This window comes from Phacochoerus africanus, chromosome 5 (genome assembly GCF_016906955.1).
Source record: "Phacochoerus africanus isolate WHEZ1 chromosome 5, ROS_Pafr_v1, whole genome shotgun sequence".
Classification (NCBI taxonomy): Eukaryota; Metazoa; Chordata; class Mammalia; order Artiodactyla; family Suidae; genus Phacochoerus; species Phacochoerus africanus.
In genome coordinates this window covers 8,313,893-8,337,769 of record NC_062548.1, presented here as the reverse complement: position 1 = coordinate 8,337,769, position 23,877 = coordinate 8,313,893, and the positions used below count along the sequence as shown (strand labels likewise).

General features: G+C 43.4%; 1 protein-coding gene across 1 annotated transcript in view; it reads right to left on the bottom strand.

Moving 5' to 3' along the window:
• Positions 1-1,489: 1,489 nt before the first annotated feature.
• Positions 1,490-23,877, bottom strand: part of LOC125127077 (cytochrome P450 3A29-like) — a 40,208-nt gene continuing 17,820 nt past the window's right edge. Inside the window, exons 7-13 of the mRNA XM_047779605.1 lie at positions 20,859-21,007; positions 14,426-14,553; positions 13,317-13,383; positions 8,244-8,404; positions 5,397-5,623; positions 2,116-2,278; positions 1,490-1,704 (exon numbers count right to left, since the gene is read on the bottom strand). Of these exons, the coding sequence (XP_047635561.1) occupies positions 1,609-1,704; positions 2,116-2,278; positions 5,397-5,623; positions 8,244-8,404; positions 13,317-13,383; positions 14,426-14,553; positions 20,859-21,007 (991 nt within the window). The 3' untranslated portion in view covers positions 1,490-1,608. The remainder of the gene's footprint in view (positions 1,705-2,115; positions 2,279-5,396; positions 5,624-8,243; positions 8,405-13,316; positions 13,384-14,425; positions 14,554-20,858; positions 21,008-23,877) is intronic.

Here is a 23,877-nt window from a genome sequence, read left to right as displayed (position 1 = left end):
GTATGCTCAAAAAAAAAAGGTAGATTTAAACTATGAATATACTTTCTAAGCAATAGAAAACGTCACACTGGTTTAACTCTTACAGACTATTTATGAAATCAAGCAGGAGTTTTGCCAAAGGCCCCATCCAGTCACTGAGTGTGATGGTCAAAAGCATTTAGTCACTGAATCTCCCTTGCTGAGGTGTGTGCATTCCTCCCAGTATGCAGGATGGTACTGGGTACTTTTGTAAAGAGATGTTTATTGACCTGCTCAATATAATAGTTGATTCAGAATATTCAAAATAGAATCTTGTGCTATAAATGTCAGTACTTCCGTCACTACAATGATTCTTTTCTTTAATAATTTTTTCTCCCATTATTGTACCACGTTGGAAGTATCTAGACACAGTTCTCAGTGCTACACGGCAGGATCTCATTGTTTTTTTTGTTTTTGTTTTTTTTTTTTTGTCTTTTGTTGTTATTGTCGTTGTTGTTGTTGTTGCTATTTCTTGGGCCGCTCCCGCGGCATATGGAGGTTCCCAGGCTAGGGGTCCAATCGGAGCTGTAGCCGTTGGCCTACGCCAGAGCCACAGCAACGCGGGATCCGAGCCGCGTCTGCAACCTACACCACAGCTCACAGCAACGCCGGGTCCTTAACCCACTGAGCAAGGGCAGGGACCGAACCCGCAACCTCATGGTTCCTAGTCGGATTCGTTAACCACTGCGCCATGACGGGAACGCCAGGATCTCATTGTTAATCCATTCCAAAAGCAATCATTTGCATCCGTTAACCCCAAGCTCCCAATCCCTCCCACTCCCTTACCCTCCCCGCCCCCCGGGGCAACGACAAGTCTGTTCCCCAAATCCATCATTTTCTTTTCTGTGGAAAGTTTCATTTGTGCTGTATATTAGATACCAGATAGGAGGGATATCATATGGTATTTGTCTTTCTCTTTCTGACTCACTTCACTCAGTATGAGAGTCTCTAGTTCCATCCATGTTGCTGCAAATGGCATTATTTTGTTCTTTTTTATGGCTGAGTAGTATTCCACTGTGTATATATAACACATCCTTAGAAATCTATACGTAGAACTACCATATGATCCAGCAACCCCGCTGTTGGGCACATATCCCTACAAAATTTTCCTTAAATGAGACACATGCACCCGCATGTTCATTGCAGCTCTATTCACAATAGCTGAGACAAGGAAACAACCCAAATGTCCATTGACAGATGACTGGATTAGGAAGATGTGGTATATATACACTACAATAATTCTTGCTTCCATTAATCTGTTGATAAAACTGTTAAGAAATTTTCATTCTGATCAGTGCTCAGGAGGAGGAGATGGTACTAAGTGGGGAGGCATGGAGACGGGCCTGTGAGAACCAGATAAGCTGAGTCTGCATATCTGGCCCTTACGAGTCCTCCTTCATATGACCCAGTATATAACACTCCACGTAGACATCAAGAAGCTAAATAAATGTGCAGAATCCACAGTCCTCCATCAAATGCACTAGATCAAGCTTATCTTTATTTCGAGTTCTTATCACAAAGGAAATCAAGGTCTCTGAAGCTCTGGGGTGCAGCTTCCTTGAGGAACCAAGCCCGAGTCATCAGGCAAAGTCAGGCTCCACTTACGGTCCCATCTCTGGGCACAGCCTTCAGAAGAATGGGTTTTTCTGGTTGTGTAAGTCCTTGAGGGCTTAGTTTCAGGGGCATCTGCAATAGTTAAACAAGCACAAGAGACTAATGAAACAGCCCACAAGGGAAGCAAAGAAGACAAGACAGACTATAGACGTTAATACTTTGTAACCAAAGAAATGCTACCTGTAGCATCATATATCTTTGGTTTTTCGTTTTAAAACATTGCTCAACTTCAATGGATTGCATACAACCATGTGGCACTAACTGCACTGACTCCAGACGACCATTATATGTGAGCCTTTATAAAGCCCCAGATTCACTCCTCTAGAGCTGATTGATCCTTAAAGACCCCAGATGGCTCCATAGAACAAATTATTTACCGAACAGATCCCATTCTTAACTACAGAGAGCGAGAGCCCTCGGTTTGAAAAAAAAAATTTAAATGCCCCATAAAACAATTGTAATGCAGAAAATGAACTGTCTGACCTGTGTTTCTTTACAAGGTTTGAAGGAGAAGTTCTGCAGGACTCTGACGAGAGCGAGTTTCATGTTCATGAGGGCAAACCTCATGCCAATGCAGTTGCGGGGTCCAATCCCAAAGGGCAGGTAAGTGTAAGGATTTATGGTGTCCTTGTTCTTCTTACTGAACCTGGTTGCGTAACAATACATGAAAACTAATTAATGCAACACAGAAACCTCAAGAGCTCCGAGTGTGAGGTGTTCACTCTTCAACCAGGTGCATGAGGGGTACGTCTGGGGGCTGGTCATTCATCCTGCGGTGGGTACGTTGCTGTGAGGAAGGGATGCTCCGGATCCTGCCCACCCCCCTCCCCCCGTGGGCGCTTTCAGCCGCACTGAGGGGATGCGATGCCTGCTGTTTAAAAGAAACGTTATCCTTAAACACTAAACGTACATTCGGGGTGGTGAGGTATTCATGCTCCGAAAGGCAGTTAGGAAACGAGGCTGACGGAAGGACAAGCAGGTCCCCGGCTCCGTGGGCACTTAGGTGGGTCACGGGCTCACGGAGGATGGAAGCAGGAAGGAAGCGTGCCAGGACTCAATGGTCATTTTTCCCTTGTCCTCCCTCTCCAACCCCTCCTCTGGTGTCCCTGCCTCTCATTCTCTCTTCTTTGCTCTCACTCCCACACACATAGGATACTTAGGTCAGAAGAATTACACGGGCACAGGACCCTGTGCTCCTCCAGCACCACTCCTGAACTCCGTATCCATCTGCTCCACGAGGCCATACATTCCCTGATGGTGAGGCCTGTGTTTTATTCAAACAGGGCTCCTCAATATTACAATAAGGAAAAAATGTGGATTGGGGGAAAATAATAATGGCACTGTGGTTTTGTATATTCAGAAGCGTCCCTGTTTTGGAGAACAGTCTGGATTATAAACAGAGGATGTGTCTTCACATACAAGGGGAATTAGTCTGAAAGGGTAGCATGGCATGGGGCAGCCACAGGTTGATGGCTGGTGGACAGGGAATAGGCATGTAAAGTTACATTAAACATGGTTCATACACGTGTGCCTAGAGAATACGCTTGTGTAGACATCAAAAACTCTCCATCGTGGGCTTTCTTTAGCATTGGGATTTCTCACCGCCTGGGCCAGGCCCTGACACAGGGAGACACGAACTCTCTGCTTGACGATGGAACAAATCAAAGACAAGTGCAGAGTGGTCTCTGGTTTTAGGTTCCTGAAGCTCCAGGAGGGGAAGCTGCTGAGCTTGAAGGTTCCCTGGCCCAGAAAGAGGACTTGGTTGACTCTTGACTTTGTCTTACATTTTTTAGGGGAGGGGGAGTGTTGGGGGTGGTGCTCGCCTGCGCACATGGAAGTTCCAAGCTAGGGGTCAAATCAGAGCTGTAGCTGCTGGCCTACACCACAGCCACAGCAACACCAGGTCCTTGACCCACTGAGTTAGGCCAGGGATCAAACCTGCACCCTCATGGATGCTAGTTGGTTGGTAACCTGCTGAGCCACAGTGGGAACTCCCTGACTTCCTCTTTCAATAAGCGCTACGTGTAGAGGTTATGTCAGCACCGGGGGCAGCATGGCCAACACGACAAAGTCCCCGCCATCAGGGAGCTTAGGGTCGGGGGCTGTAAAAGTCTAGGTCTCAGTTAGTACCCTAAAAAGCTGCCTCCAAATTTGCTCATGACACACAAAGGGGAAGCATCGACTGCTTCCAGAGTCCAAGCTGTGCCCAGGCCAGACCTCGGCTCTGAATTCCCCTGAATTCCATTGTGGTTCAGTGGTAACGAGCCCACTAGCCTCCATGAGGATATGGGTTCAATCCCTGGACTTGCTCAGTAGGTTAAGGATCTGGCATTGCTGTGGCTATGGCGTAGGCCAGCAGCTGCAGCTCTGATTCGACCCCTAGCCTGGGAACTTCCATATGCTGCAGGCGCAGCCTAAAAAGCAAAAATAATAATAATAATAATTAAAAATTAAAAAATAAATAGGGAGTTCCTGTCGTGGCTCAATGGTTAACAAAATCCAACTAGGAACCATGAGGTTGCTGGTTTAATACCTGGCCTCGCTCAGCAGCTTAAGGATCCAGCATTGACTCATGAGCTGTGGTGTAGGTTGCAGATGCAGCTCGGATCCCACGTTGCTGTGGCTCTGGTGTAGGCTGGCGGCTGCAGCTCCAATTAGACCCCTAGCCTGGGAACCTCCACGTGCCGCGGGTGCGGCCCTATAAAGACAAAAGACAAAAAATAAAATAAATAAATAAATAAATTCCTAGAAGCAGATGCTCGGCCCCTCCAAGGAGGACGTCTCAGACATCTGAGAGCAAGAGGACTTCTCTGCGGAAGGTCAGCAGAAGGAGCTGGCCCAGGGCTGCAGTCACAGAGAGTGCTGGGGCCTGGGTGCACCTCCGCCCTCAGTGAGGCTGCTTGAACCACAGGGATGAGGCCTCTCAATCCCCAACCTGCATCTCACAACAATGCTGGAGGAAATGGAAGCCAGGGATTAAAGAAATGGCATGTGGGATCACTGATGCGAATTCAAAGAACTAAAGAGAACAGACCAAAAAACTTAAAGGAAATAAAAGGCCTAAACACCTAACATGAGATAGTTGGTAAGTAAATTATATATGCAGAAATTATACATATATATATTTAAAAACACAGAATGTTGTTTATAGTTATAGTTGACTATTAAATACAGTAAGCGGTTTAAAAGCGAATTATATATAATGCCATTCTAAGTTTAAAAATCCATATATGCATAGAAAAACGTCCCTAAGGACATACACAGCATTATTAATGAGGGTCATCTTAAGGCACTGGGAATGAATGTGTCGAAAATTTGCTTTTTTCTAGTCTCCAGTTTGTAAAATTTTGTTCCATGATCATTCTTGGAATAAGAAAAGACTGCTAACAATAAAAAGATGGAAAACAAATAACAGTACATTCACACATAATAAGAGTCTCAAAGGCATTCCCGTCATGGCTCAGTGGTTAACAAACCCAATGAGCATCCACGAGGACACGGGTTCGATCCCTGCCCTCGCTCAGTGGGTTAAGGACCCAGCCTTGCCTTGAGCTGTGGTGCAGGTCACAGATGCGGCTCAGATCCGGCGTTGCTGTGGCTGTGCTGTGGGCCGGCAGCTACAGCTCCGATTCGACCCCTAGCCTGGGAACCTCCATAGGCGGCAGGGGTGGCCCTCGAAAGACAAACAAGCAAACAACAGAGTCCTCAGAATATGCTCTGAACAGCCCGGGTCACCGAGAGCCCCCTTCCCTGGGGTCTCGTACCTTTCAGGGCGGAACTCCTCAGGCTCCGGCCAGAGCTCTGGGTCTCTGTGAATCGAGAAAACCGGTACCATCATCACGGTCCCCTTGGGAACGAACACGCCACAGATTTCCACATCCCTCTTACAGACCCTCTCAAGCCGACTGGCAAGTGGAAATAATCTGAGAATTTCATTCACCACCATGTCAAGGTACTCCATCTGTGCCAGGGCATCGTAGCTGGGAAGGGCCTGGGAAGAAAGAAATCAGTGGCGATGAATGAACTTTCAACTCAGTGTCCGTAGTCCTACTGAAATGGTAGGTACTCCAGAGATAAACTGGTAAAGGGCCTGAGCATTTATAGACATTTAAATCTCTGTCCTTTGACCTCTCAATGTCCACTTGACATGCATGGAGTAGGTAAGACCGTGGGAGCCCCCTGGGACAGTCCCCTGAAAAGGATGTGAAACCCCTCACTATCATGTAATGTTTTTTCTTTCTCACGAGAAAAATGCGCAGTAGACTGTGACCTTTACTCTTCAGTGAAATAGGCCAAAGTCATTGCTTCCTTTCAAAGAGGGACAACAGGGGTTCCCCCGTGGCTCAGCGGCAATGAACCTGACTAGCATCCCTAAGGAGGTGAGTTCAATCCCTGGCCTCGCTCAGGGGGTTAAGTATCCAGGACTGCCATGAGCTGTGGTGTAGGTCGCAGACGCAGCTCGGATCAGCATTGCTGTGGCTCTGGTGTACCAGATGCTGCGGCTGCTATTTGACCCCTAGGCTGGGAACCTCCATATGCCACACATGCGGCCCTAAAAAGGAAAAGAAAAAAGAAAAAGGAGGTACAACTCATCTGTACCAAGGAAAGAGAGTGTAGAAAAGGGCACGTCTGCTATACAGTATCAAAGTTTTTGGTGAAGAAATCCCGTTTGCTAATTCTTTTGATTACACCTATAAAATTTAGGGAGAATCACTATGTTATATAAAAACTCTATAAATAATTTGGGGAGAAACTAGTTCCCTTCTAAATCAAATATGCACATGAAGGATAAGATGGGTGTAATCAGGAATGGGATTAAGTTCCCTGGAAAGTTCAAAGAGGATCAGAGCCCCTGCCACAGCCCCACCCTCTATGGCAGGAATGGACCCCTGTTGTTTCTTCAGGTTTGACTCTAAGGTCTGAAGGTCTAAACAGGCCACTCCAGGCCCAGAGGCCAGGTCTCCTCACCCCACCGAGAATTCCAGATTGGGCAGAGATCGGAGATGGTAAGGGTGATATGGAGCTGTCACATGGGGTTATAGTTCAGGGGTAATACTGTAGAGGGTGACAAGGCTCAGGAGCCAACACCCTGGCTCCCAGCTTGGCATCTCTTCACCACTAGGCACAGGCTGGTGCATGCAAGTGCTTCATCTCTCTGTAGCTCAGTTTTCTGAAATGCTGCATGGACATAATCAGAGTTGACCCTTCCGAGGGTTGTGTGGCAGAGACATTCACTGCTCCCCAATATCCATGTGGTCCCCTTACTTCCTACCCCACGTGAAGGTATGGGAAGCCAGCTTTGCCAGTGGGTTGTGAACTGAGGCAGTTATGTCAGTTCAGGGAACAAACACTTGAAAAGCCAGTGCTCGAGTTTCCTATTCCCCAGACAACAGGAAGACCTCATGTCCAGATAACGCAGCTCCAGGATGCTGGGCCCTCCTAGTCCGTTTCCCTGAGTAAATGTGTGGGGCAGAGCTTCCCACTCCCACCCTCCACTGACCATCTGTGCTGCACTTGGAGATGTGGGTTAGAAGTAAACCTTTGCTATGAGAGCTCTGAGATTTGGGGGGGTCATCTGTTCCTGAGGCATAACCTAACCCTCTTGCTGACTCTTGCTGACTAATGCAGAATCACTTGAAGATTAGACACATTCATAAATAGAAAGTATTTAGAACAGACATATAAAGTAAGGGGCAAATGTTAGCCATGAGTGTTGTTTGTCCTTTACATATTCTTATAAAATGGGGAAAACACAGTGATTTAGCTACTGGCTGTCTCTTAATGACTTTCCGCCCTGTTGCATCAAAAGGATCCCAGGACGGCATTTACCAGAGAGACAGATGGCCTCTGATTTTGGTAGGCCCTCTGCTGTAGCCTTACCTTGTATCTGGAGGACCCAGGACTCTGAAAGGTTACAGACTTGTCAACACCAGTCAGATCTTCTACTCATGTGCCCTCTTTCCTACCCTACACCCTTCCCTAGTCCAGTGTGCCCAGGGTGGTAGACGGAATGAAAGGCCCCGAATCCCCACCCCTTCCTACACCCTTTGTCATCTAACTTTGTGGTGCCTCCCATATGGACTGTGGGCTTGGCCAGGTGGCTTGCTTTGAACCAGTGGTATGCTGGCTCCGTGCAACCCTAGCAGAGTTTTGAAGGCACCTGTGTGATTGGGCTCCTTGCCCTTGTCATCTGCCGTTGCCCTGGGGAGCAGACATGTGGGGACCAAGAAACATGGGGACCAAGAAACCAGCTCAGCCAAGGCCAACACCCAGACCGAATCAAGTTCAGCCTTCTCGACAGGTTAATACGCAGACAATGGAGCCATAAATGCTTATTGTTAGATGCCACTGAGGATTTGTGCATTTTTCTTGGCATTATCCTAATAACTGATACAGCAAGACCAGCACTTTTTTCAAAGTGCTTCTGTTGCTGTGAGTAGCACACATGACCTCTGTTTTCCCCTTTGTTTTGTGCTCTTTAGATCCTCCTACATAGTGGAGGTAAAAGATTTGATGCTTACGCTTTTCACAAAACTCTCCTAAGAAGTGGGAAGGAGACGTTTGCGCATAGGATTTGCCATCCCCTCCCCTCTCCAGGTATCACCACTCACCTTGCTGGGGAAGGTCGCATCAATCTCCTCCTGCAGCTTTTGCTGGACGTCAGCGTGAGTGGCCAGCATATACGCCAGGAAGGAGAGAGAACTGCTAGTGGTCTCATAGCCGGCAAAAATGAAGATAATACTTTGGGCCACAAGTTCTTGATCAGACAGAGCTAGAAAGTAAAGACATTTGAGATAAAGCATGTTAATGTAAAAATCATGGTATAGAATGACGAGACAGTCAAATGCAACTCCCAAAGCCCTAGGGGGAAAACTGTAAACATAATTCGGAGTCAAAGTGGGAGTGTTTTTCAGTATCGCGTCTGCCTCGTAGAGCCAGATAGGATGGCGAATCCTGTGTAGAAATGTCTCCTTCACTCTTCCAGATCAAGAATTGTCTTAATCCAGTGTTTCTAAAATCTGTCCTATTAATGGCCCTCTGTTCCTGGTGATGCCACCTCCCCGACAACACAGCAGGGTAATTTCAAGACAAGTCAACAAATAACAAGTTCTGGGGAGGGTGTGGAGGAAAAGGTACCCTCCTCCACTGTTGGTGGGAATGTAAATTGGGACAACCATTGTTTCAGTATGGAAAACAGTATGGAGGTACCTCAGGAAACTAAATACAGAGTTACCATATGATCTAGCCGTTCCATTGTTGGACATAGATCCAGACAAGTCTTTCATCGAAAAAGATACATGCGCCCCTGTGTTCATAGCAGCACTATTGAAACAACCTAAATGTCCATCGACAGATGAATGGATTAAGAAGATGTGGTATATATACACAATGGAATACTACCCAGCCATAAAAAAGACAAACTAATGCCATGTGCAGCAACATGGTTGGATTCTCATACTAAGTGAAGTAAGCCAGAAAGAAAAAGACAAATACCATGTGAAACCACTTATTTGTGGAATCTAAAATAGGGAACAGACGATCTTATCTAAAAGTAACAAGCAAACAAAAACCAGAAACAGATCATGGCCAAGAAGAGCAAACTTGGGATTCCCGGGGTGGGGGGGGAGTGGAGGCAGTGGGATGGATGGGCATTTGGGGGGTTTGGGGGATGCAAACTGTTATTGTTGGAGACCATTGAAACTGCTGAACGATGCAGTAAACAAATTTGGCACACATGCAGAACAACCACTAAAAGATACCTTTATCGTTACCTGCACCTGATTTTGCTCATTAACCCATGTCACCATCCCTAATGAAAGGCATGTGGGCTACAACCTAGGTGCCTTTGTTCTGCAGAACAGAGTGCCTCCTGGTCCCCCACTTTCTAGATGTAAGAGTCTTGTGTGTTTTATTGTGCCGCGCCATCCCTCTTCCAGGATCTCCCGTTGCCCTGCAGCGCTGGACTCGGCATGTCATATTGGGAAGGGATGGGCAATGGGACCCTGCTGTTCAGCACAGGGAAATGTGTGTGAATGGGTCATTCTGTTGTACAACAGAACTTGACAAAACATTGTAAATCAACTAGACTTTACTAATGATAAAAAAAAAAAGACATAGCATTTCTAACATACATAGTGTTATCGTATGTCCCTTGGAAAACTGTAAAGGTACTTTAGCTACAGGTAAAATGGAGTAGCATTCCCTTCCAGAATCATTTAAACTGTTCCAGTTAAAGTATAGCTTGATGGTTTTTTTTGAGAGAGAGATTTGACAACACTAAGGCTATATTGTAGGGAAAATTGATCTTTTATCTAAACTTGTTTGCAGGAACAGAAAAGAACAGTATTGGGCAACAGAACATGGAAACGCTACATATCACAGGCTTCCAAGTACATGTCATTCAGGAAAAGGCAAAACTATGCAGACAGGGAAAAGTGGATGGTTGCAGGTGCGATAGGAAAGGGAAGAATGTGGAGCACAGAGAATTCTGAGGGCAGTGAAACTCTGCTGTGTGATATCATGGTGCTGACACATTTGCCAATATCCGGAGACTCCCAGAATGTACACCACCAAGAGTACACGCTAATGTGAACTATGGGCTTGCAGAGGTAATGATACGTCAAGAATAATAACGGCAAAGTTCGTTTAACTGTGAGTCCACTCCAGAGCATTTTGTTGATAGTGGGGGAGGCTGTGCTTATAGATGGCAGAGGGTAGGTGGGAACTCTATACTCTGTTCCATTTTGCTATGAACCTAAAACTGCTCCTAGATATGAAATCTAGAATGGATAAAGAAGTTTTAATATATACATATGCAAGTACATAGCTATATAATGGAATACTACTAAGCCATTAAAAAGAATGAAATGATGTCATTTGCAGCAAGATGGACGGACCTAGAGATTACCATACTAAGCAAAGCCAGAAAGACAAATGTCACTTACACATGGAATCTAAAATATGACACAAATGAACATATCGACAAGACAGAAACAGACTCACTGACATAGAGAACAGACTTGTAAGGGGGTTGAAGAGGGAAGGATGGGGAGTTTGGGATTAGCAATGCAAACCAGTATATAAAGGATGGATAAGCAACCAGGTCCTACTGTATAGCACAGGGAACTGTGAGCAATATCCTGTGATAAACCATAACAGAAAATATGAGTCACTCTGAGTCACTCTGCTGTACAGCACAAATTAACAGAACATTGTAAACCAACTATACTTCAATAAAAATTTTTACGATAAAATAAATAAAATCTATTTAAAATAAAAAAAATAATATTGGGATACAGATAAATTCTAGCTACTCAAAGTGTGGTCCATGGACCAGCAGCATCAGCGGCATCTGGGAGCTTGTTAGAAATGCAGAGTCTCACACCCCGACCTTGAACTAGGAACGTTCATGAGATGTGGTGATTTGTGTGCACAGCGTAGCCCGAGAAGCAAGGGCTATACTTTGAGAGGCATCAGGTAAAAGAAGACCTGGAGATCTAGTCTCCACATGGAGGCTCTCCATTCTGCCCAGAAGCTGCAGAGATTAACAAGCTAGAAGAGCCGTGATTGACCCTAGTATCATCAATCGTGTGAAAATAGCAAAAGTAAAAAGGTGTCCTTGGAAAGGCACTGGCCAGCATGTAATACAGCAAACTAGGGTCCAGGGAAGAGAATGAGCAATGCTTATTCGATCGTGGCCCGAATGTCATCTTCTCAATACCTGCCCTCTCTCTTGGCTCAGCAAAGAGCCCTGTGATTATAAACTCGTCTCTCTCTTTGTCTTCTCCCGAGAGACACCAAGCACGGGCAGGCTCTAATCTATGTGTTGGGACTGAATTAGGATCTTTGGAGACCTAGAGCACTCACTTGCCCCAGCTATGTAACTTGCAACGAAAACAATATAAAATGAGTGTAAGGAAGATCAACCGAGGTCTGATTTCCCAGTGAGGATCTCTGCGATGCCCTTGTGGGTAAATTCGACTATGAGGTTCTTTCCCCAGTGAGGGGAAACCCCCTAGACTCAAAGTTCAGAGCTATACTGTCTAATATGTGGCTATTTAAGTCGTAATTATTACTGATTACAATTAAACACAATGTAGCATTCCGTTTCCAGGGGCACTAGCCACATGTCAAGTGCTCGATGGCCACTTATACTGAGTGGTTATGGTATTGAACAGTACAGATATAGAATATTTCTTTATCATAGAAAGTTGTATTATATGATGTACTTAGAAAAATGATAGATAGATAGATAGATAAGATAGATAGATATAGATGGAAGTAGATGTACAAACGGTTAAAGATTTATTTCTAGTCTTCTGGAGTCAGCTTATCCCTGCTATCAAAAACCAATTTTTTAAGTAATAATTTTTACTTTTTCCATTAGAGCTGGTTTACAGTGTTCTGTCAATTTCTCCTGTACAGCAAAGTGACTCAGTCACATACACATACACATTCTTTTTCTCACATTATCCTCCATCATGTTCCATCAAAAGTGAGTAGATGTAGTTCCCTGTGCTACACAGCAGGATCTCATTGCTTATCCGCTCCAAATACAACAGTTTGACTCTATTAACCCCGGACTCCCAGTCCCTCCCACTCCTTCCCCCTGCCCTTTGGCAACCGCAAGTCTGTTCTCCAAGCCCATGAGTTTCTTTTCTGTGGAAAGGTTCATTTGTGCTGTATATTGGATTCCAGATATGAGTGGTATCATATGGTATTTGTCTTTCTCTCTCTGACTTACTTCACCTAGTATGAGAGTCTCTAGTTCCATCCATGTTGCTGCATTATTTTGTTCTTTTTTATGGATGAGTAGTATTCAATGGGTATACATGCCACATCTTCTTATTCCATTCATCTGTCAATGGACATGTGGGTTGTTTCTATGTCTTGGATACTGTGAATAGTGCTGCAATGAACATACTAGGTGCATGTATCTTTTTCAAAATGAAGACTGACATAAGAAAGTAAATTAGTTACCCTTGAGATCAAAGTGACATAAATAAATGAACATATAAATAAATGCGGGAGAGTGGAGAGCTCTCCTTACAAAAGAACAGCAACTCATAAGTGAATGATGGGATTAAAAAGTCATCATGTTGCAACCATCACAGTAACAATGGTTTTAGTCAAAAACCGTCCATGATGATAAAACTACTAGGTGGCAATTTGAAGAGCAACTGATTATCCACAGTCAAAAAAAGCTTCTTCCACAAGATACTTATTAATGACAGGAAAAAGTTAAACTTGACAATGATTGAGCTGGTGAACACAACTTCACTAAATGTTTCAAGTTAAGGTCACCAACCCTGGGACTTGTGCCTCATGACATGATGAAGCCTTGATGCAAATTTCCAGGCAGAGGCTCTGACTCAGTGGGTCTGGAGGAGCCTGAGCGTCCACACTGGAAACAAGGGCCCCAGAGGCTCCGCTGTAGGGGATGCACAGACCAGGACTGGCTTCTGGGTCTGACCTCCTTGCTGCACTTGCCCTTCAAGCTCTGAACAAAGTTGCACCTGCCCACTTCTAGGAAGCACCTCAGGCTGCTGTTTCTCTCTGAACGTGTGACCTTCTTCAATGGGGCAGAAATGCTCATCTGCCTGGTAAAACTTCCTGCACATTTTCGGAACCACCCCTTCCTCTGGGCCTCCCCACAGGGGCCCCTCTGACCCCTCCGTGCTTACCTTTATGGGCGTCCGTTTCTTTGGAATTCTGGGAGTTAATCATCAGCTGAAGAAGGTCCACTCGGCGCTGGGAAACACACATTTCAATGACAGAAAGTTACTTGGAAGTCACAGATAAATCGGAAAGTTGGTATTTCTCCTCTTTCCTGAGAATATGGCCCTTTAAAGACTAGAAGTCTACGTGTACCGCTGAGTCCTCAGTGAACGCTGACACCACCTACAAATCCTGGAGAGCATGATGTGTTCCTGAGAGAAACCCAGCCATCACAGCCAACTGCTTTTCTGTCCTGGTTCTCTCGGAGCTTTGGCGTCTCTGGCTTTTGAAACTGTTTCTTTGTCTGATCCCTCTCCTGTTACACGCGTTTGCTCAGGAGGAAGTCCATGACTTCAATCCTTTTTTTCCCTCCAACTTTAATTCCTAAGGAAGGGCCTGCATAAATGATCCCCTGACCTTTGCAGAGTTCATCGGCAGCTTCTGTAGCAGCATCTTCAAGCTCCTGATCCTTCCAGATCTCTGCACAACCTCCAGGACCACCCTGGGTACCCAGCCCTGTACCCGCTGACCTGCAGGCATCCCTGTGCTGGTCTCCAGACCTCGCAAAGGCAAAGCTGGTTAACCAGCTTGCAGCCTCATCACCCAGAGATGACCCCTGCCACCCAGACTATGAGAGGCTCAAATGTACCATAGGCTACACCCCACAGGTGCCTCATGGGGCTTCCATTGGACCATCTGTGAGGTAGGAGGCTTGAAGTTGAAGTGGTTCTTTGCCAGTCTAATATGTGAGGAAATTATAATACCAGTAAAATCATTTTTAAACAGTAATTTTTATCTAACAATTTACTGAAAGGAAGTGGCAAGGTTTTGATCTCGACAACACTAATGGGCAGGCCTGCTGTTAAATTTAAACACTGCTCTCTGGCTCATTTTCTTTTCTTCCTCAGCCTCCACCTTCTTCATTTTTCCAAAATGTTATAACCATCCCTGCCTTAAACCCTTAGTTCTCTACCTATCCTGAAAAAAATGCAGAGCAGTGCACAAACCATATGTATACAGGCCAGTAAATTCTCAAAAAGCGAATGCTCTCACATAACCACCACCAGATTTTTACCATTTGTTGATCTTTGAGGCGACTTTCTTTCATCCTTTTTACAGACTGTGTGAAAAATTTCACACAACTTCTTGGAAACAAAGTGATGTCTAATACTTCAAAGAATGGGATGAGGAATGGAAATAATACTGTAGGGAAAGAGAGAAAAGGAAACCACAGTGAAAATGCAGAATTTACCTGGAGCAATTATTTTTTTTTTGTCTTTTTTTTTTTTTTTTGTCTTTTCTAGGGCCGCTCCCGTGGCATATGGAGGTTCCCAGGCTAGGGGTCGAATCGGAGCTGTAGCCACCGGCCTACGCCAGAGCCACAGCAACGCGGGATCCGAGCCGCGTCTGCAACCTACACCACAGCTCACGGCAACGCCGGATCGTTAACCCACTGAGCAAGGGCAGGGACCGAACCCGCAACCTCATGGTTCCTAGTCGGATTCGTTAACCACTGCGCCACGACGGGAACTCCTGGAGCAATTACATTTTGCTCTTCCAATCAAGAGGAAGTAAAACCACAAGGACACTCAGCCCGGAGCCATTGTTTCTGTGACCTTTTCTCGGACTTCCAAGCCAATGACTGAGCCAGACCAAGTCCATGTATAGGGGGCATCACTGTAGGAGTGAGATCAGTGGCCGCTTGAGCATCTTCAGAGTGACCAAAGGACAGGATGACAGTCTGGGACCTCGTAGCCCTCCGTCCATTGGACTAGAGTCTCTCTGATAAACCACACTATAGTCTGCTACTTAATTAATCATTCTGTTCCCAAAACACAACTGTCAGGAGAGAAATAATGTAGTGTATGTCTTTCCATCACAATGGATTAACTTCAAAATCAACGTAAAAAAAAAAAGTGGGAAACAGGAGTTCCCACTGTGGTACAATGGGATCGGCAGTATCTCTCCAGTATCTGGCTGGGACACATGTTCAACCCTTGGCCTGGCACGGTGGGTTAAGGATCTGATGTTGCCACAGCTGTGGTGGAGGTCACAAGTCCAGCTCAGATGCGATCTCTGGCCTAGGAACTCCATATGCCACGAGGCAGCCAAAAAACAAAGTGGGACACACACAAATATGTAGAAATTAAACAACACACTCCTAAGTGACCAATGAGTTGTACAGTGTATCAAAAATGCAACCAGGAATTACTTTGAGATAAAAAAGATGAAGATATACTTACCAAGACTAATGGAATATAGCAAAAGCAGTGCTCATAGAGAAATTTAAGGCTATAAATGTCTATCTTTAAAAAGAACAGGAGTTCCTGTCATGGCGCGGTGGAAACGAATCCAACTAGGAACCATGAGGTTGCGGGTTCGATCCCTGGCCTTGCTTAGTGGGTTAAGGATCCAGTGTTGCCGTGAGCTGTGGTGTAGGTCGCAGATGTGGCTCAGATCCCGAGTTGCTGTGGCTGTGGTGCAGGCCGGCAGCAACAGCTCTGATTAGACCCCTAGCCTGGGAACCTCATATGCCCCTAAAAAGACCAAAAAAAAAAAAAAAAAAGAACAAAGATTTCAAGATCTCAGATCATGACCCTAAACCATCCACCCTAACACACTGAAAAAAGAAGGGCAAACTAATCCTAAAGCTAGAAGACGGAAGAGAGCAATAAAGACAAGAACAGAAACCAATGTAATAAAGAAGAAAAACAGCAGAGGAAAATCGATGACACCAAAAGCTGACTCTTCAAAAAGAACTTTTTAGCTAGAATGATCAAGAAAAAGGAAAAAAGATTCAAGGGAGCTCCTGTTGTGGCTCAGCAAGTTAAGAACCAACTAGTATCCATGAAGATGCAGGTTTGATCCCTTACCTTGCTCAGTGAGTTAAGGATCTGGCATTGAGGCAGCGTAGGTTGCAGATGCAGCTCAGATCTGGCATTGCTGTGGCTGTGGTGTAGGCCAGAAGCTGCAGCTCCAACTGGATCTCTAGCCTCAGAACTTCCATATGCTGCAAATGCAGCCTGAAAAAAAAAGAAAGAAAGAAAAGATTCAAAATACAGCATCCGAAATTAAAGAGGGGGAGTTCCCATCATGGCTCAGTGGTTAATGAACCTTACTCGCAACCATGAGGTTGCAGGTTTGATCCCTGGCCTCGCTCAGTGGGTTAAGGATCCGGCGTTGCTGTGAGCTGTGGCAGCTCGGATCCCGTGTTGCTGTGGCTGTGATGTAGGCTGGCAGCTACAGCTCCGATTTGACCCCTAGCCTGGGAACCTCTATATGCCTCAGGTGTGGCCCTCAAAAGACAAAAGACAAAAATAAAATAAAATAAAAAGAAATTAAAGAGGGGAGATTACTGCCAACATTAAATATAAGAAGGACCATAAAGGGATATTATGAACAACATACACCAGTAAACTAGGTAACTTAGAGGGCATGGACAGAGTCCTGGAGATGAAGTACAGAAACTGACTTAAAAAGAAAGAAGCAATCTGAATAGACTTGTAAGAAGTACAAATGTGAGTTGGTAATCAAGAAACTGCCCACAATTTGACAAAGAAAAGTTCAGGCCCAGATGGTTTCAATGGTGAATACTACCAAATAACTGAAGAATAATGAATACCAATTTTTCACAAACGCATCCAAAAAATAAGAGATGACAGAACACTTTGAAAGTTGCTCTGTAAGGCCAGCGTTAATCTGATATGAAAACCAGACTAAGCTCAGACAGGAAAGGAAACCTAGAGACCAATGTATCTTATGACCATGGATGCACAAATCCTCATCAAAATACGAGTAAACTGAATCTGGTAACACATAAAAAGAGGTACACGCCAGATCCAAGTGGGGTTGATCCAGGGAATGCAAGGTTTTCAATACACCATGTCAATAGAGTAAGAAACAAAAAACACGTGGTCATATAAAAAGATGCGTAAAAAGCATCTGACAAAATCCAACACCCTCCAGTAATAAAAAGACTCAACACACAGGAACAGAAGGAAATTTGGTCAACCTGATACAGGGAACCTATGAAAAAAAGGATCAATGTACTTAATACTGAAAAACTGGATACTTATCTCTAAGATTAAGACAAGGAGGTCTCTCACCACTTCTCCTCAAAGCTGTATTAGATATTCCAAACCGAAGAATGAAGAAGATAAAATGTATCCGTATAGAAGATGAAGACATAAAACTATCTCCATCATCCAATAACGTGATCTTGTGTTTACAAAGTCCTAAGGAATCTGCTAAAAACCTACTTGAACTAACAAATTCAGCAGGTTTTCAGGATACAAGATTAATATACAAAATCAGTTGTAATTCTACACCCTGCAATAAATAATCCAAAAATGAATTTACGAATAACTCCACTGACAATTACATCGAAAAGAACACTTTAGAATAAAATTAACAAAGACACGCAAAACTGATACTCTGAAGTCTACAAAACTGTTAAGGATCTAAGCATACGAAACACATGCCATGCTCATCATTCAGAACACTTACGTTGTCACAAAGGCAAATCTACAGACATAATACATTCCCTGTCAGCATTCTGCCTGGCTTCTTTGTAGAAAATGACAATCTGAGTTTAAATTCATACGAAATTGCAAGGAGCCCAAAACAGACAAAATGTTCTTGAAAAAAAAAATAATAAAGTTATAGGACTCATACTTCCTGATTTCAAAATTCACCACAAAGCTACATGAATCAAGTCAATGTGATAGTGGCATAGGGATGGACATATATATCTATGGAATAGAATTTAGAATCCAGTGAGTTCCCTGGTGGCTCAGCAGCTTAAGGATCTAGCATTGTCACTGCTGTGACTCTGCTGACAGCTGTGGTGAGGGTTCAATCCCTGGCCCTTGGGCATAGCCAAAAAAAAATGGAGTCCATAAATAAAGACACATATCTACGGTTAACTGAATATTGAGAAGGTTTCCAAGACCTTTCAAGGGAGAAAAAACAGCCTTTTCAATGAACAGTGCTGGGGCAACTGGATAGCTACATGCAAAAAATGAAGTAGACTCTCACCTCACACCATATCAAAAAACAAACTCAAAACTGACCAAAGACCTGAACATAGGAGCTAAAACTATATAACTTAAGAGAAAGCCAAGGGATAAATCTTCACGACCTCAGATTTGGCAGTGGATTCTTAGATATGACACTAAAACGCAGGAATAAAAGGAAAAAAATGTAGAAATTGTACATAATCAAAATTTAAAATTTTGCACTCCAAAGCACACTATCAAGAAAGTGGAAAAAAATACCTACAGAAAGGGAAAAGACTTCAAATCGTTTATCAGGGAACTTTTTATCCAGAATATGTAAAGAATTCTGACCACTCAACATCCACAAAAACAGACAAACCAGCCAATTATAAATGAACAATGGATTGGAATAGACATTCACCAAAAGAAGATATTGAAATGGCCAACAAACATATAAAAGGTTTCTCAACATCACTAGCCACTTGGGAAATGCAGATCAAAATCACATACTATTCACAACCATTGCAATGGCCATAAGCAAAAAGATTTAAAAAAAAACAAACAAACTGTTGACCACATGTCTGCAAGAACTCGGAGAAATTGAAAACTTCAGACATTACTCCTGGGAATGTGAAACAGCGTAGCTACTGTGGGAAACAGACTGTCAGGTCCTTAGTGAGCTGAACACAGTTACTATATAACTCAGCGATTCCATCTCTGAGTATTTTTCCAAAGTACTCAGCAATTCCACCGAAAGAATTAAAAACAGGTCTTCCAACAAAAACTGGTATGTGAATGTTGATAACAGCATATTCATGATATGCAAACAGTGGAAAGAATGCAAATGTTTAACTTATCAATGGATAAACAAAATGCAGACTGTCCATATGATGGAGAATTATGTGGCCATACAAAGAAACGCATTACTGACATATGCTACAAATGAATGAATCTTGAAAATATCATGATAAATGAAAGAAGCCAGCCACAAAAGACCACATATTCTATGACTCCTTTTTTTTTTTTTTTTTGGTCTTTTTGCCTTTTCTAGGGCCACTCCCACGGCATATGGAGTTCCCAGGCTAGGGGTCTAATTGGAGCTGTAGCCACCGGCCTATGCCAAAGCCACAGCAATTCGGGATCTGAGCCAAGTCTGCAACCTACACCACAGCTCACAGCAACACCGGATCCTTAACCCACTGAGCAAGGCCAGGGATTGAACCCGCAACCTCATGGTTCCTAGTTGGATTCATTAACCACTGCACCACAACAGGAACTCCATCTATGACTCCATTTATAGAAAGTTTCCAGAATAGGCAAATCCATACTCAGAAAGTTGCTTGGGGCTAAGGGAGGGGGAGATATCAGTTAAAAGGTACAGGGTGTCTGAGGTGACAAAAATATTCTACAGTTAAATATGATGATAACAGCAAATATCATTGAGTGTACTAAAAACTTTCTTTGGTTTGATTAGTTATAATTGAGATTCCGTCCTGTAATAGTTAAGGTGTACAGCGCAAAGAGTTCACACACACATATACTGTGAAATGATTAAATCATAAGTTTAGTTAATATCTCTCATCTCGTACAGTCACCCAAAAAAAATTTTTCCTTCGGATGAGAACTTTTGGCATCTACTGTTAGCCACGTACAAATACATCACACAGCTGTGTTAACTCTAGTTGCACAGTATATCCCATCATGAGGACTTATTGAGGGAATAAGGGAAAGTCTGTACCTTTTGACCACTTTATCCAATTCCCCTACTGCCCAAGCCCTGCCTCTGGTAAACAAAGATCTGATCTCGTTTTTCCATGAGTTTGGGTTTCTTCTTCTTTTTTTTTTTTTTTAATGGCTGCACCTGCGGCATGTAGAAATTCCCAGGCTAGGAGTCAAATCGAAGCTGCAGCTACAGGCCTGCATCACAGCCACGGCAACATCAGATCTGAGCCACATCTGTTAAGCTACATGGCAGCTTGTGGCAACACGGGATCCTTAACCCACTGAGTGAGGCCAGGGATCAAAATCGCCTCCTCATGGACATTATGTTGGGTTCTTAACCCACTGAGCCACAACGGAAACTCCCCGGATTTCTTCTCTTGATTCAACATACAAGTAGTTCCTTTCTCTACCTGACTTATTTCACTTAGCCTAATACCCTCAACTAAGATCCAGCCACATTTTTGCAAATGGCAGGATTTCCTTCCTTTTCATGGCTGAATAATATTCCTGTGTCTGTTTGCGTACCACATTATCCCTATCCATTTATCCATCCAGAATACTTAGGTTTAAAAAACACTGAATTACACATTTTAAATGGGTGAATTGATGGTATGTGAATATAAGAAAAAAAGAAAGCTGGGAAAGAATAAATGCTGTGAAAGAGAAGGAAGGAAGGGAAGGAAGGAGGGAGAAGGAAAAGAAAGGAGAGAAAGAACAGGGGAGAGAAAGAAAGAGGGAGAGAAGGAAGGGAGGAGGGAGGAATAGTGAAAAAGATAGTAGGACACATACTTATTGAGAGAAGAAATGGATCGAGGAAATCAAATCTTAGGAGCTTCCTGGTATATTGTACAAAGGGGTCTCGTGGGTTGTTGAGGGAATCGATGTTCACTCCAAATGCTGTGCTAGTGATCACGTCCATGCTGTAGGCCCCAAAGATGCTGAGCAGAGAGAGAAAGACACGGGCAGTTAAAACCAGGACCACTTTACCATCCTTACCCAACAGTCATAACGAGAAGCTCATGTTAAATCAGATGCCCCGGCGAGACAGATACAGAGCTACACTCTGTTAGAACCATTGCTGGGTCATGGAAGAGTCTAAGTTCCTATCACACACACTCATGAGGTGTGTGCGAGGTGCCAGTGAGGCAGCTGGCCCTTTGCTGGGGTGGCATGGACACTAAAGCAAGTTAGACACACACCCCCGCCAGCTCACGGAGCTCAGTCGTAGAAGGATCAACACCGGTGGGCAATAATAGGTGTTTAAGCACCATGTCTGAGCAGGACAAAGGGTGTAAGAATTAACTTTTCCAGGGGTGGGGAGGCTCTTGCCACAGTTCCTGAGCTCAGAGCCGACTCCTCTTCTGCACATCACAGAAGAGCAGCTCTCTGCTCTGAGCTGCCGGGATCATCGTCCCTCCTTGTCTTACATCCCTGCGAAGGCTCCTGAAAGATCACCCTGCCCCACCTCCAGTGGTCTGTGCTTGCCCTGAGGGCACAGTCCTTTCTGTAAAACATAAGAGCTAAAAATGTTTCTAGTTGTTTAATAATAATAATAATAATAAATCACTCTAAATTTGACTTTGGGGATCCCATGGCTAAGGCACCATATGCCCCAAGTTTTCCCAGAACAGTCCCAGCTTACACCTGTTGCCTAATATTTTAAAAATCCCAGTATAGACAATAAATGCTACGGTCATCCTGCCCACAGCCTGTACAAGGTTTTTCCCTTTGGAGACCCACGGAAAGAGAAGTGATGGCAGGGTTGATAGTCCGCATCTGCACATACCCTCAGCAAGATTGTGAAGAGGTTTAAGTTGTTCCAAGTTCAATAGTACAACAGTCCTAGGCCACCAGTGAGCTCCAAGTGCCTTCCCCTGTCACATTTCATACGCTCAACAGTTTGGAACAGTCACATTTCTTCTTTCTAAGCTATGCATTTTTTATGGAAGTATAGCCGGTTTACAATATTACATTTGTTTCAGGTATATTACACGGTGATTTTAAATTTCTATAGATTATACTCCATGTGAAGTTATTATTAAATATTCACTATACTCCCTGTCCTATACAATCTATCCTTGTAGCATAATTATTTCATATGTTGTGGTTTGTACCTTTGAATCCCCTACCCCTGTCTTGCCCCCGCCTCCTTCTCTCTCCCCACTGTTAGTTCTCGACATCTGTGCGTCTGTTTCTATTTTGTCATATTCATTTCATTTCACTTTTAGGTTTCATTTATAAGCAATAACCTACAGCATTTGTCTTTCTCTGGCTCCTTTATTTCACTAAGCATAACACTCTCTAGGTCTAGCCACGTTGCTTCCATATCTTTCCTATTATGAATAATGCTGCTATAAATATTGGGGTGAATATATTTTTTCAAATTAGTGTTTTCTTTTTCATCAAATATATACTCAGTAGCAGAATTGCTGGATCATATGATAGTTCTCTGAGGAACCTCCATACTGGTTTCCACAGTGGCTGCACCAATTTACATTCCCACCAACCTTGTATGAGGGCTTCCTTTTTCCCCACGTCCTCGCCCAAGTTTATTATTTCTAAATGTTTGATGATAGTCGTTCTGACAGGTGTGAGGTGTTATCTCATTGTGGTTTTTATCTGCATGTCTCTGATGATTAGCAATGTTGCCCATTGGTATATCTTTCCTGGAAAAATGTCTGTTCAGGTCTTCTACCCATTTTAATGGGTTGATTTTTAGAGATTAATTGGATGAGATATGTATATATTTTGGATATTAACCCCTCATTTGTCATATGTTTGCAAATATTTTCTCCTATTCAGTAGGTTATCTTTTTATCTTGTCAATGGTTTCCTTTGCTATGCAAATTTTTTGTTGAATTAGGGCCTATTTGTTTATTTTTGCTCTTGTTTCCTTTACCTTGAAAGTCAAATCCAAAAACACACTGCTGTAATTTATGTCAAAGAGTGTTCTGCCTATTGTTTCTTCTCGGTCAGGTCTTTGATCTACTTTGAGTTTGTTTTTGTACATGGTGTGAGAAAATGTTTTAATTTCACTCTTTTACATGTAGCTGTCCAGCTTTCCCAGGACCACTTATTGGAGAGACCATCTTTTCTCCATTGTATATTCTTGCTTCCTTCATCATAGATTAACTGACTAAATGTGTGCATTTGTTTTCAGCCTCTCTATTCTATTCCATTGATTTGTGGGACTGTTTGGGGGCCAGTACTGTCTAAAATCAGGAACAAGACAAGGATACCCACTCTCACTTCTATTGAACATGGTACTGGAAGTCCTAAGGCCCAGGAATCAGATAGGAAAATAAAGAACAGATATCCAAATTGGAAGGGAATATGTAAAACTGTCTCTATTTGCAGATGATAGAAAACCCCAAAGACTCCACCAAAAAACTAATAGAATGAAATAAGTGAATTCAGTAAAGTGGCAGGTACATGATTAATATACAGAAATCTGTTGCTTTTCTATGTAATAGTGAGCTGTCATAAAAACAGAAAACAATCCCTTTTAAAATCACATCAAAAAAAGAATTAAATACCTAGGAATAAACTTAACCAAGGAAGTGAAAGACCTGTGAAAACTGTAAAACACTGATGAAGGAAACTAATGATGATTCCTAGAAATGGAAAGATATCCCATGTTCATGGATTGGAAGAATTAGTATTGTTAAAGCGTCCATATGACCCAAAGCAATCTATCAATTTACAGCAATCCCTATCAAAATACCCTCGACTATTTTCATAGAACTGGAACAAATAATCCTCAAATTTATATGGAACCATAAAAGATCATCATAGCCAAAGCAATCCA